Below are 15059 nucleotides of genomic sequence, written 5' to 3' on the forward strand. Positions count from 1 at the left end.
TCCAGCACATTCTTTGTTTCTTCGGCTGCCCCAGCTTCACGGCAGCCATAATGGCTGCCTCTCCTCTTCGTCATTGGATGGGAAGGAATCCCTGGGTCCAGTTGGAGAGTTGCCACTCTCTGTGACCTGCAGGGTGCCCTCTCCTTTCTTCATCACCCCTACAGGGTGACTTTAGCCCCTTGGGGGCCCCTCCAATGAGGAGGATTTGGTCCGAGTTCTCAGAGGCCCGTTCCTTGCTTCCGATCTTGCCGCAGTGTCGAACTGGAAGTCTTCTTTTTGCAGGGAAAAAACCAGCATATTACTAGTAAGACTGCACTCTTTGTGTCAAAGAGTTTCCAAGAGGATGTAATACTTAGATCAGATTGGGCTTAACTGTAGAGATGACATCTCACTATGAAACATGTCCTATTGTTTTCTTTATATCTACTTGTATATTTGAATTAGTTTAATATTTTTGATATGGCCAAATAACTAAATGAAGTTCTGTTCTATTATTCTAGTCAATAGACAGTTTTCTCCAAAGCCTAGACTTAACTTATATAGTACTGAGGGTTTGGTGATGCAGCTTTTAGGCAATTTTGATTTCTGGGATCAAAGCAGGCACCCATAAAACCAGAATCACAAGGCTATTTTTGAGCAATGTCTGTGTGGAGCCTCATGAGTCACACATTGACATGATAAGGACTATGCTCCGGAACCCAGATATGATTAAGGCACACAGTGCATGTCTGAAAGCCTGAGGGTGCCATTCACATGTTTATTCTTCTCTCAGTAGGGTAGTGTTTATGCGTTTGTACATTTCTTTCCTGTGGGATTTGCTCACTGATGTATGTACATTTTCGTAATATTTCTTAAAATTCTCACTTTTGCCTTTTGGCTTACATATATACTGTATTTTTCGGACTATAAGGTGCACCTTTCTTTCCTCAAAAAAGAGGCTGAAAATCTGGGTGCATTTTTATACATCGAATACAGCATTTTTTTGCATCCCGAAGCCCTGCCCCCTTCACCAAAATGGCCGTGCCTAGCTTTATGGAGGCTTTCAAACAGCTCCTGGGGGACTGGGGAGAGCAGAAATTAGCAAAAAAAATGGGCCGTCCCCCCCCCAGCCCGCAGCAGCACTCTATAAGCCTCCATAAGGCTATGCATGCAATTTTTTTTGACAAAAAACTTCCCATTTTTGTGAAAAACTGGCCGTTCTTTTGCCCTTTTTGGCCCCTTACCCCACCAGGAGCACTCTGCAAGCCCCCCCACCAAGGCTATTCATGCCTTTTATTTGAAAAAAAATGGGCCCATTTTCACAAAAAACGGGCTGTTTTGGGGAGGTTTGCAGAGTGCAAAAACTTTTTCCCCCCCTTTCGGAAAGCTTTTTAGTTAGAGTGATTGATGAGAATTAGATTGATCAACTGCTGTGCCAGCAGAAACAAGTCTTAGGTTGTCAGTGATTTCCTTCTCCAGCACATGGATAAATACACCTGGAAACATCTACCTACCTACCTACTGTATTTCTCTCCCTCTCTTTCCCTCTATCTACCTACCTACTTTTTTTAAAAATTGCCTCTTCAAATCCTTGGTGTGTCTTATACTCTGGTGCGTCTTATACTCCGAAAAATACGGTAGTAACTAAGGTGGTGGTATCAGTGGTGGTGGTTGATCCTGGAGTTTGATCACATGCACTTTGTATTCAGAAATAGAATGCCAATCCTTGTTGAGTCATAAAGCCCACTCAGATCAGTTGCTGTCTTTTGAGTGAACCTTCACTGAACTTTTTGTGAAACTCAGTGGACTCATATCTTCTGTGCACTGAAAGAAGAGAAGTAGCAAATCCTCTTGCTTTCTCCAACTGGGTACTCCATATGCATGGACTGAAATTTTTCACTGTTCTTCAGGCACACTGGCCTTTCTGCACCAGTTCCACCTTTCCCCACTGTGATCATAGGGCCTAGGAAGACATTCAGATCCTACACAGTTAATTAAATTAACACATACGTTTAAAAACTACCCTGTTTCCCTGAAAATAAGACCTCCCTGGATAATCATCCCAATCACGCTTTTAAGCGCATGAGCAAAATTAAGCCCACCCAAAAAAATAAGCCCTCCCCGAAAATATTGCAACACAGAAGCAGGCAGGAGGTAACCACACTCACCACCTCTGGCACCTCAAAAATAATAAGACCTCCCCGAAAATAAGGCCAAGTGCTTATTTCGGGTGTCAAAAGAAAATAAGATCCTGTCCTATTTTTGGAAAAACACGGTAAGTGACTTCAAAATCTATTGCATTTTATTCAGTTAAATGCCACTAACTTCAGTTTGGTAATTTGAATAAGTGTTTAATATAAATTATCCAAATAATGAAAACAAATTGTGTGGTTGTGTACAGGGAACAATGGACAAAGCAACTCCCCAAAGTGATCATAATACTGAATTCAACATGGTTTTCTGTTCTGACCCTCCTCCTCCGTCCAGTAACGAAAGCCGAGACAAGCATAAAATGGAATGTCCTTTAATTAACAAGACCAGACTCTTGGTGGCTGAAAGCCAAATAAACTAATAGATAAGGACTTTGGCAGCAAGTCCGACAAACCTTGGCAGCAATGCAAACAAACTCTGGCAACAAACCAGCCTGCCAAGTTCGTTTCTCTTTAGTCCCAAACGTTGACTTCTGCAAGAAGGGCGTGGCACAAGCAGTCTCTTTTATAGTCTGGGAGAGGAGCTTAATGACCATCAGCTGAGCGGAATTACCTCCTGTAATTAAGTAGTTGTTCTTGACGCCGAGTAGCCCTTTGACAGCATGCATCCCCGAACAACTCACAGTTGGATTCTGGATCACTCTCTCTTGTCTCCTCCCCACTGATCCAAGGCTCTGCGCCCTGCTCAGAGTCGGAACCCTATCCAGGGTCCTCCACATCCTCCAGGGCTGACTCATAGGGCCCCTCGCTGTCGGAGTCTGGTGGCAGCTCCAATGGCTCCTCCCGGGCCACAACAGTTTGCTAACTGCAGATCTGAAATTTTGAGGAGCTGGGATGGAGTTTTCAGGGGTCAGTTTGAAATGTTTATTACTTTCGGAAATTGTTCCATCATGTTGCAACTGACAACAATTTGAATCCGTATTCAACCCCATATCCTGATCTCTTGTTTTTTGCACATCGCCTGCCTTTCAAACTCCTCTACTGGAGGACAACCTGCTTATGCTTCTCCTTGTCTCTCTTTGCCTAGGCAGCCTGAGCCGGGCAGGCCCAATTCCTGCAATCCTGCGCCCACCACCGGCCATGATGCAGCCACCCCTGGATCTCAAGCCCTTCCTCTCGTTCCCCATGGAGGCGCAGCCAGCCGTGGGTCTCTTTCCAGGTTTCAACACGGTAAGGCCGTGGCTGCTTCCGTCCCAGGAGGTGCAGGCTCGGGTAGGACTGTTTGTATAACCCCTCCTACTCTTCTCCTTCTCTTTCTCTGTCCCCACCCGGGTGCTCTGGATACCTGGCCCCCTGGGAATGCCAGGTGAGGAACCCAGAGTCTGTCATCTGTGGGCGGGTTGGTGTTCAAAGAGATTCCTTAGCTCTGGCGTTCTTAATGCAACCATCTCAGCTCCTGGTTCATTTGCCATTTTTAAGCTGGTACCTCTAGCTATGCTTGCAAGGAATCATATGAATTACAGTCTGCTTCCTGCACATCTACCCTGTTTTCCTGAAAATAAGACTTCCCCGGATAATAAGCCTAATCAGGCTTTTGAGCGCATGGACTAAAATAAGCCCTCCCCTGAAAATAAGCCCTCCCTGAAAATATTGCAACACAGCAGCAGCCATGAGGTGACCACGCTCACCTCCTCCTACACCTCAAAAATAATAAGACCTCCCTGAAAATAAGGCCAAGCACTTATTTCGGAGATCAAAAGAAAATAAGACCGTGTCTTATTTTTGGGGAAACATGGTAGGCAAACTCTCATTTGGATGCTTCATTGCATGCTCCTGTCAGCTGACTCAAGGATGCTTCACCCATTTTATCAGAATAGCAACTGCTTTCTGAAAGTATTGTTCCTGCAGTCCAGCACAGATCTCTCTGCTCTTAGAGGGTTGAGATTTTTTCTTATTTAGATCAGAGGTGGGCTATGAGTAACCCTCAACATTTGCATTGCAACTCTCATTATCCTTCCCTATTGGGTGTGCTAATTAGGTCTGCGTGAAATCAGCACTCAGAGATATCTGAAGGGGTTCTCTAGCCTCATTTAGGGCTTACTGGCTCTTCAGACCCTGGTTGTGAACGCAGTCTTGCTTGCCACACCGGGAAAGAATGAATAGCTGGTGGACAAAACCAATTGGTGGTGAATGTTGGACCAGCTCAAAACAAACTTAGCATATACAGGTTTTGGAGATTAGCTGTGAAGCTTGAATGCCTCTGATATCTTCAGCCCATACATATTGACAGTAACGTATCCTATAATCAGTCCATGGTGCTTCTGAATCACTACAGCATTAGAACCAAAAAGACATAGCTAGAATCTGCTGCCGCATAGAGAGGTTTGATTGCATAAGAATATTAATTAGCGATTCCATGCTCAGATCTCTGGAGGAAGAAGGGACATTTGGGCAGGATTTGAGATTTGAGATGGGATAAGTCTAGTCAAGCAAACACTCTGGAGTATGGTTCCCATCAATCTGACCAACACATTAATTGGTCAACATATTAAGTGAGTTGATGGAACTTGTAGTCCAACATTTGAAAGTCACCACCTTGGAGATCACTTGTTTGATTTATTTGGTTGTGTTAGAGTGCCCTCTGCTGGTGACAGTAAAAAGCTTGTTGGCACTGTATAATTGCAAAAAAAAACAACGCAAATGAAGAAGATCCTCTGGGGACTTGGAGCCTTTCCTCACTTCTATTTAACCATGGCACAAAATGTGCCCTTAGCAGCGTCTATTTCCTGCCAGGTCCACATGATGTTACCTGTCGCTATGCGAATCTGGCTTTTCCCCCCATTGACTTCGCTTGTCAGAAACCAGCTGTGTAGTTTACGTGATTGGCAAACGCCAATCACATAACCCCAAGATGCTGCCTTTGCTGAAAGAACATGCTAGTTATCAAGCATCTGAATTTTGTTCATGTGACTGTAGGGGTGTTGTGACAGATGGGTCATAAGTCATTTTTCTCAGTGTCGTCGTAACTTTGAACAATCGCTAAATACATGGTTGCAAGTCAAGATCCACCTTTATTTGTCATTGTCTACCAGATTTGTGTGTGTGTTTGTGTGTGTGCTTCAAATTCTGCCTAATTTCTCTTGAATTCTAGACAATCTCCCCATCCAAATGCTAAGCAGGGCTGTTCCTCCTTAGCTGCCAGTTCACTACTGCATCTTGCTGAGATAATTCCTGTATCAAAACAAGAAAAGTCTCCTTTAAGGCACATCTTGGTTATTTTCTTAAAAACCATACCAGGTGTCATCCTTCTTTTGGATGGGCCCCAATATGGCCTACAGCCCTGACATTTCTGGTGGTCTCCCATCCAAGTGTGGTTTGGCACAATTTAACTGAAGTGCAGGGACGCAGTGGCTCAGTGGCTAAGACGCTGAGCTTGTCGATCAAAAAGATTGGCAGTTCGGTGGTTCAAATCCCTAGTACCACGTAACAAAGTGAGCTTACTTGTCCCAGCTTCTGCCAACCTAGCAGTTTGAAAGCATGTAAAAATGCAAGTAGAAAAATAGGGACCGCCTTTGGTGGGAAGGTAACAGCATTCTGTGTGCCTTCGGCATTTTGTCATGCCAGCCACATGACCATGGAGACGTCTTCAGACAGTCCTGGCTCTTTGGCTTTGAAACGGAAATGAGCACCACCGTCTAGAGTTGGGAACGACTAGCACATATGTGTGATGGGAACCTTTATCTTTACCTTACTAACTGAAGTGCTGTAACCTCATTGAGCAATTCCTAATTTTGTACCAGATTATTATATGACCAGCTGGATACTATTCTGTGTGCATAATTTTTATTAAAAACTTTTAAACAAGAAGATAAAAATTTAACACAAGCTAATATAGAGTAAAGAGAAAGAAAGAAAGAAAGAAAGAAAGAGAAAGAAAGAAAGAAAGAAAGAAAGAAAGAAAGAAAGAAAGAAAGAAAGAAAATGAAGGAAATCAAAGGAAAAGCAAACAGTACAAGAAAAGAAAAAAAGTTGATGAAAATTAGAAAAGAAAGAAAAAATATAAAGAAATGGCTTTTGATATTCTTCCCAGCAATTATAGCACAATTGTATTTTAATCCCTATCTGTAAAGGTGTTGTGATACACTTCTTTTGATAACCTATCCTGCATTATTATTAAAAACATTTTTTATTTTTACGCCAAAGATCCCTAAGTGGCTTCTAATTGGCATGTAATTATAAATAATGTCTTTTCTCTAATCAGAGAAGTTAATTTATCTATTTCAGCAAAATCCATCAACTTCACCAGCTACTCATCAATAGTGAGTAGTGTTGAATCTTTTCATTTCCGTGCAGATCATTGCTGTGATCATACATTGAATCTCTAGAGACATTCATCTTTTCATGTTGTTCACATTTCCAATATACATTGCTGCAAGCTAAAAGCTCTTTGCCTAAACCCCACATTCCTCCATGGAGCAGTGACACCCCCACCCCACAAACACACAACCAAGTTGGGGGTGAATTCCTGTCTACCTTTCCCTTTGGCTGCTCAGTTCACACTTTGAGCAAAGAGAAACAAGACCGTTCAGAGCCTCCTGACTGATGGTAATTATTTTTACCAGATTATTATGTGACCAGCTGGATGCTGTTCAAGAGGAGCTGGGTGAAGCTGGACTTTACACAGTTAATCCCTTGGCCCTAATCCCTGTGTCATTTTCTTCTTCTTCTGCTGCTGCTGCTGCTATTGCTCATGGAATGTTAGTTAGTAATAATTTGGCCCATGGTGTTGTGTGCCCCCCCCCGCGGCCCTCAAATGGCATTAATGGCATTTCTCTCTCTCCCTCTCTCCCTCCCTCCCTCTCTCTCCCTTCCTCCCTCCCTCCTTCCTCTCTCCATCCCTCTTTCTTCCTTCCTCTCTCCTTCCCTCTTCCCCTCCCTCCCTCTTTCCCCCTCCGCCACTCTCTTTTCTCCCTCTCTCTGTCTCCCTCCCTCTCCCTCCCTCTCTCTCTCCCTCCCTCCTTCCCTCTCTCTTTTCCTTCTCCCGCTTCCTTCCTCTCCCTCCCTCCCAATCTCTTCCTCTCCCGCTTTCCCCCTTTGTCCTTCTCTCTACCCTATCTCTCCCTTCCTCTCTCTCCCCCCTGTCTCTCTCTCTTTTTCCAATAGCAGATAGATGTTCATCTCTCTGCAGTAACACGTGTTGCTTCCCTCACTCATGAATATGCGCCTCACATCTGGGATATAGAGAGTGGCTGTTCATTTGTTTAATACGTTGGGGAGGCCTTGGGGGCTCCTTCAGAAATTCTCAGTTGATAAGAGCCACTTGGGGATGTCTCGACTATGGGGGTGGCATTTCAATGAAGAACTGTGTGCGTGTGTGCATATATATGTGTATATATATGTGTATATATATGTGTGTGTGTATATATATATATATATATATATATATATATATATATATATATATATATATATATATATATATATATATATATATATATATATATATATATATATATATATATATATATATATATATATATATATTCACTCCTGAGAGTGGAATTAGCTTGCCTCTGACAATCCTGGAGTGAAATTTGCCTGTCTCTTGGCATTCTGAATTTGAGTGGCTGAGACTCTGCAGATAATTACATCAGTGTTGGTAAAACCACTTTTCATCTGCTTGTCTCTTTGCTCCTCCTCCTCAAAGATCTTAGGAGGGAATCTTCTGCCTATGGGAAAAAATATTAGAAAATATATTACCTAAATAGATAACTCTATCTATCTATCTATCTATCTATCTATCTATCTATCTATCTATCTATCTATCTATCTATCTATCTATCTATCTATCTATCAATACATTGTCGCCCAGAGTTTCTGGCGAGGGGGAGCGTATTAAATTTGATGGGTAATGGAATAATTTGCTGTTTTCTCACTTTCCTAAGCCATCTTCCTTTCAATGTGACTGTTACTCCCTGGGGGCAGGATAAGAGAGACAAATATCTGTATTTCCTTCCTTGCCAGCTTAAGGGCAGAGGATTGATTTAGACTGGATAAAACCCAGATGTTCTATCCGTCCCCCCCCTAACAACAGCATTATAGCAAGAGTAATATTGTCAGAAGACTGATTAACACAAGTTTCATGTGGTTGTGTGCACACGCACTTTGTGCAGTTCAATGTTGAATTGCAGTTTAAAACCTAAATGACTTGATTACTTTATAAGTAACTCAAGGCGGCAAACATATGTAACACTCCTTTCTGCTCCTAGTTTCTCTACTATAACAACCCTATGAGGTGAGTGGGACAGAGAGAGAGTGACAGGCCTTAAGTCATCCAGCTAGCTTTCATGCTTAAGGCAAGACTAGAACTCAGAGTCTCCTAGTTTTCTAGACCACAGATTAGCCACAATACCAAACTGGGTCGCCAGAGTATTATTTTCCAGAAAGTATGACTCTCCAGAGTAATAATATCAGGAAATTGATAGTATTCTATTCTAGCATCGTCTTTCTTTTTTTGGGCTTGTCTGGGAGCTGAATTTGCCTTGTTCCAGGGAGTGCCAATCTACACAACTTTATCAGAGTATATTCATGAACTGGAAAAGGGCTTAGCAACAAGGTCAGCCAATGGGAGCTGAAACACTTTGGGGCCTGGGTGTGGCTTAGCTCTGTAGCTCTGAGTCTGTGCTAGAACTAAAACTAGTCTGAGCTCTGAACTGAAATCAATCTCTCCTCTCTACCATGTTGGAAGAACCACTCTTGGTATTGTATATATATCTCATGTGTTGTTATGTATATAAAGAGAAGTTAATGAATCCTGCTGCATCAGTTACCTGTGTGTGCTTTCTGGTTTTGATTTCTGCAACAAACTCTGACAAATTTCACTTGTCTTTGTCTAAAAAAAACAAAAAACTTTTGTAACACTTCCTTAATTGTTCCCAAAATGTGCCAAGCCAATTAAGCAAATAATTGCCATGAAGCAGATAGTTGCCAGTCTTAGATGTGGTAGAATTCCATGTTCTCGTCTATTAAATCTCTTTCCTCCCCACAATGCAACTGGAAGATAGCAGCTTTTTCCTCTTTGGCTCTATAAAGTCTAGGCATAGACTTAACTGTATATTCTGTTAACTGTTTGTAATCTTCATTGAGATGTTAGCTAAGAAAAAACACATTAACCTAGTTAAAGAAGTCAAAGTCATCTCCTAAGGACATGGGAGAAGGAAGAGAGTCTACAGTCAGAAGCTACTTAGACGTCCAGAGGATAGCAATAGCAATAGCACTTAGACTTATATACCGCTTCATAGTGCTTTACAGCTCTCTCTAAGCGGTTTATAGAGTCAGCCTATTGCCCCCAACAATCTGGGTCCTCATTTTACTGACCTTGGAAGGATGGAAGGCTGAGTCAACCCTGAGCCGGTGAGAATCAAACTGCCAAACTGCAGCTAGCAGTCAGCAGAAGTAGCCTGCAGTACTGCACTCTAACCACTGCATCACTGTGGCTCTGTAGTAGGATCCTCTGTAATTGCAGTGTCCAATCACCAGCAATAGAAATTGGAGTGGAAGTGATCTGAATCAGAGACAGCACCTTTTTACGGCCAGGGGTTGACCTTGGCTCACACCAAAAATTAAACAAGGCCAGAAAAATAAGTGATGAGCCAAGAGAAAAATTAAATGTAATTGAAAACAATGTAATATCATCAATAGTATTACTCTCCATATTTTAAAAGCATATTATATACATTATTATATACTCCCTGTGTATTTAATTAAATGCTAATTTGATTCAAAATAATGTAATATTGCTAACTTCCTATTTTTAATGTATTATGTACAATATTTTCTCCCATGTATTTAATAATGTTCTCCTTTGTTCACAATTTAAAAATGACAATTTTGCATTATTTCTGATCTGGCTGTTCTCAAGGCATTGGGAGTTCTTTATAGCCATGGGGCCTTTTTTAAATCATCCCCAAATAATAACATTATCATCATTACCTGGAATTGAGAAATTACCATATGTTTTAACTTTAAAAAACAACACCAAAATAGATATACGTAAGTAATTATCCAAACCATTGGGTCTGAGTTGAATTTCTATACTAACAGCCAGACTAGTGTCTTGTTCATGGAATTAGGGATCATGAAGTCACTTAGGCATTAACCTCCTCAAGATTTTTATCCCCAGCTCAGGAAAATTTCAGTGAAGCCATGCTGAGTCACGTTAATCTATATAGGAGCTAATAATAATCCGGTCATGAGAGAGGTGATATGGATGTGGGAACAGAATAGGGTAGATGGGTGATAAATGAGGAATCCACCCCCTTCTGAGTTGGATAAGATTACCCTTAAAGAATCAGGTCTCCTCCCTGAGGTTGCTTTGGAACTCAGATTCACCTAATTGCTTTTGTCGGACTCAGGCCAATTTTTAAAATATATATATTTATCTCCCACCTTTATGTTTTTAATAAATAACCTAAGATAGTGAATATATACAATGCCTCCTCCTATTTTCCTCACAACAACCCTGTTGTGCTGAGAGAGTGTGACGGGTCCAAGGTCATTCCACTGGCTTTCATAGAGCCGAGGTGGCGCAGTGGTTAGGGTGCAGTACTGCAGGCCACTGTTATCTGCAGTTCAGCGGTTCTAATCTCACCCGCTCAAGGTTGACTCAGCCTTCCATCCTTCCGAGGTGGGTGAAATGAGGATCCAGACTGTGGGGGTGATATGCTGACTCTGTAAACCGCTTAGAGAGGGCTGAAAGCCCTATGAAGCGGTATATAAGTCTAACTGCTATTGCTATTGCTATTTCATGCCTAAAGTGAGACTAGAACTCCCAAACTCCTGGCTTCTAGCCTGGTGCCTTAACCAGTAGACCAAACGGCCTCTGCCTGCGTTCTTGACAAGATCATATCTTCCACCTGATAGCATATGCCTTTCTTGCTTCTAGATTGCACTGTGGCAATATATCCAATTGGAGGAAGTGCCATTGCCCAGTGTGTGCAGCTGGTAGGGTGGTGAGCACTGGTTCTATGACAATTTGCCATGCCCAACTCGCCGTGAGATAACTTGCTGCAGGACAAGAGTTGCAATAATGCCAAAGATGGGTGGTGAAATAGAATCATTTATTTATTTTGAATAATGAAATTGAACTGTTAAATTGTCCCGCGGTGAGTTGTTCCATGGCGAGTTGGCCACGATGAGTTGACTGTGGCGAGTTGTCCCATTCCTGTGAGCCCTTACTTAGAGGACATCAACAGCTTCTCCACTGCAAGATCTACACTGTTAATTGCCTTGCTTCCAGAGAACATGCAGTGTTGACTGATAACCTTTCAAAACCCCTAGTGGGCCCTTAAGTCCTCCATGGCCTTTCCGTCTCAAATATGCCCTTTGCTCTGTGGACAAGGCTTGATTGAAAAGGATTGGGGAAGGTAGCTCACTTAAAGGCTGAAACTCTAACCTGAGAAAGGGCTTGTCCGTTTTGATCAGATAATAAAATAATTGTTTCTGTTTATAGACATGTATTTTGCTGGAGAAGTTTGTGTTGAATGCCTTTGCTTCATCATCTGCACCTGTCACTACATTGCAGAGAGAGAGAGAGAGAAGGGCGGTTTTATTGCATTTTAATCAGCCTGATAATCACTAACAAGGTAGGGTATCGGTTTTCAGATGAAATAAATAAGTGAAGAAGAAAGCTTTGGCGGCAGGTCTTTATGGGACAGACTTCTCAAATATTAAGCCTCCTGTCGCACTGCATTCCTATTAACCCAAGCAATGTTCGAGTGTGCTGGGTGAGGAATGAGGGGAATTGTGCTGTCTGAAGCATTTGGAAAGGCTTGTCTGATAGGCAGCCGCTAAGCGTGCGTTCAGTTCAGAGTAGGGTTCGTGTCAGTGAACTGTGTAGAAAGGTCAACGGGGAAAGATTGGAAATGTAATGATCTGTGATACACACACACACACACACACACACAGAGAGAGAGAGAGAGTTCAAGAGCAATGAAATCTTGCTTTGCTCAAGGTTTCCCCATTTATAGAGCAAGGCAGGCAACTATTTTATAAGCCCCAGAACAGATGGGTCTAAACTTTTTGATCATTTTTAGGAGGTTTCTTTTGGGGGGGGGGGGAAATTTCAAGAGTTGAAATGAGTGCCCTTAACTCTCTGCATGGTGTTAGAGCCTCTTAACACCCCAGCCACCCAAAAATGTATACTGCAGAAAGGAAGAAAAGCTTAACTAAGACCGCAAATAAATACTGTATTTTTCAGAGTATAAGACACACCTTTTTCCCTCAAAAAAAAGAGGCTGAAAATCTGGGTGCATCTTATACACTGAATACAGCATTTTTTTTTTTGCCTCCTGAAACCCCACCACTTTACCAAAATGGCCGTGCATAGCTTGTAGGAGGCTTTCAGAGAGCTTCTGGGGGCTGGGGAGGGCAGAAATGAGCAAAGAATGGGCCATTTTTTGCTCAATTTTGCACACACACACCCCTGGAACACTCTACAAGCCTCCTAAGGCTCCCAAGCCTCCTATTCATGCCCTTTTCTTGGAAAAAAAAAAACCAGCCCATTTTCGGGAGATTTGCAGAGTGCAAAAACTTTTTTTAAAAATTTGCCTCTTCAAAACCTTGGTGCGTCTTATACTCCGGTGCGTCTTATACTCCGGTGTGTCTTATACTCTGAAAAATATGGTATCTAATATCTGCTTTAGAAGTTCCAAGGTAGGATGGAAGGATAGAACTCCTGTATTTCTTGCTATCTGGCTGCAGTCCTGCTTGCTCTGCACCAAATTGAAAGAAGTCACTTTAGATATTCTATTTTGGTTTCTTCCCCATCTCACCTAGCAAGGTGCATTTGGCTATGTCTAGCTTAACGAATAGAAGGACCAGGGGTGACATAGTAGCACTGTTCCGATATTTGAGGGACTCCTACAAAAACTATTTTCTAAAGCGCCAAAAGGCAAGACAAGAAACTATGGTTGGAAACTATCCAAGGAGAGAAAAACTGGAAATAAGAAGAAATATCCTAATGGTGGGATCAATCAACCAACAGAAACGACTTGCTTTCAGAAGTTGTGAGTGCTCCATCACTGGAGGCTTTCAAAAAGATTTTGGACAACGATTGGTCTGAAATGATATAGGGTCTCCCTTCCAATGCTATTATTCTATGTTCTATGTCTTTAACAATTCCCTATAACATAAAGATGCTGGGAAATAGATATTTTTCTAGTCCAGACTTGTTCCTAACTGCTGAAGCAGGGAGAATGAAGTCTATGATTTTGAAAATAATAATAATAAAAAAGGATAGTATTACTTGAACTCTCATTGTTTGGGGAACAAGACAGTAATGTGGCTGTCACCCCTGATGAAAAAGGTCGAGGGTGACTCTGATGCTTGTGAAAGCCTTTTGTAATTAGATCTTATGGGAGTGGTTTGGTGTTTTTATGCAGATCAGATGTGGTTTGGATTAGCTGTTCCGGGAGTATTAAGTGTCTCATCTCCGTGCATAGAAGATGCTGAATTTGTCACATGTCTCCAAAGTATCATATCCAGAGGAATGGCACCTCGTCTCCCAGCGTTTTGGAGATGGAAAGGCAGAGTTTTCTAGGGTCAGCTGTTTCCTTAGGCCCAGCAAAGCCCCTGCCCTGTTCCTCGTGCCATGTTCTTCGATTTCGCATGTTCTCTGGGACACAAAATCACCCGGAAGAGCTGGATTTCTGCCTGCCACCGGATTCTGTTTGCAGTTGCTGCTCAGTGGCAGCAATTCAATACAGCATGCGGCTCCCTTTTCAGCTCTGCCTGGCAGGGAGACTACCCGTCCCTTAATCTGCAGCTAAGTGCTGCTTCAAATGAGAAGATTGGCTTTACAGCAGAGGTGTCCAACCTTAGCAACTTTAAGACTCGTGGACTTCAACTCCCAGAATTCCTCAGTCAGCATGGCTGGCTGGGAAATTCTGGGAGTTGAAGTCCACAAGTCTTAAAGTTGCCAAGGATGGACACCCCTGCTTTACAGTTTTTGAAACTTACTTGTGAATCACAGTCCAGATGAAAAGACTGCGCTGATGTGTCTCCTCCCAGCCTTTCCAGGACTCTTGTGTTTTCTTTTCATTGATGGCTAACAGTGCTTTTTAAAATTAGTGATGTGTCCAACTAGCCGGAAGGTCTCAAGCATTACGTCTTTCTTTTGATGCTCCTTAAGCCAGCAGAGAAGCAATTTCTCTTCTAAAATGGGAAACATCTTGAACCTATAACATATCTGGAGTGCAAGAGGAGGTTCTCTGCATCTGGGCTGCGTCTCTTCAAGTTTGCAAGTGAAAAATGCTTTCCTCAACATTCTTCGGTGCAAATGGCCTTTCCTTTGCATTGATCCTTTAAGAGTCTTCTTTCCCACATTCATTTTCCCTTCTCAAAGCAAGATTAGTTTTACATGCAAAAACAGTTGGTTTGTAGAGCTCTTAGGAGTAAGATTGACACTTTTCAGAGAAAACCATGTTGGTTTATGGTAGCACAAAAACCAGGGGGTGTCAAGCGACCCTTTCTCCAACCACTGTCATGGATGTGATGGATCTGATGAAGTGTCCTCACAAAAGGGTTTCCCTTCTAATAAAATGTGTCAGTCGGAAGAGATGCTACCAGACCTTCTCATCTCTTTCAGAATAAATAACAGACTAACACCGTTGGAAGGGAGCTTGGAGGACTTCTAGTCCAAACACCACCACCCCCGTTCAAGCAGGAGACCCTACACCAGGAGTGCCAAACTCGTGACCCAGATGCGTCACATGCGGGCCCTGCCCCTGCCCAGTTTAGCGAAGGGGGGAAAGTCCCGATACGTCATGTGAAGCTGCTGTGACATGAGTTTGACACCGCTGCCCTACACCATTCCAGACAAATGGTTGTCCAGGCTCATCTTAAAAGCCTCTACGGATGGAGCATCCACAA

At 42.5% G+C, this 15059-nt stretch overlaps 1 protein-coding gene across 5 annotated transcripts in view; it reads left to right on the forward strand.

Annotated features, from left to right (window-relative positions):
• Positions 1-15059, forward strand: part of ZNF385A (zinc finger protein 385A) — a 172465-nt gene that overhangs the window by 63811 nt on the left and 93595 nt on the right. For 2 of the 5 annotated variants that reach the window (XM_087710493.1, XM_087710491.1), the window contains exon 2: positions 3217-3401. The exons of 1 other annotated variant lie outside the window; for it this stretch is intronic. In XM_087710493.1, the coding sequence (XP_087566619.1) occupies positions 3217-3401 (185 nt within the window). The remainder of the gene's footprint in view (positions 1-3216; positions 3402-15059) is intronic. 2 more of the 5 variants (XM_087710494.1, XM_087710492.1) reach the window with 2 other exon arrangements.

The sequence above is a fragment of the Thamnophis sirtalis genome, unplaced genomic scaffold (genome assembly GCF_051295495.1).
Source record: "Thamnophis sirtalis isolate CommonGarterSnake01/CBP01778 unplaced genomic scaffold, rThaSir2_p1.2 scaffold_3, whole genome shotgun sequence".
Lineage (NCBI taxonomy): Eukaryota > Metazoa > Chordata > Lepidosauria > Squamata > Natricidae > Thamnophis > Thamnophis sirtalis.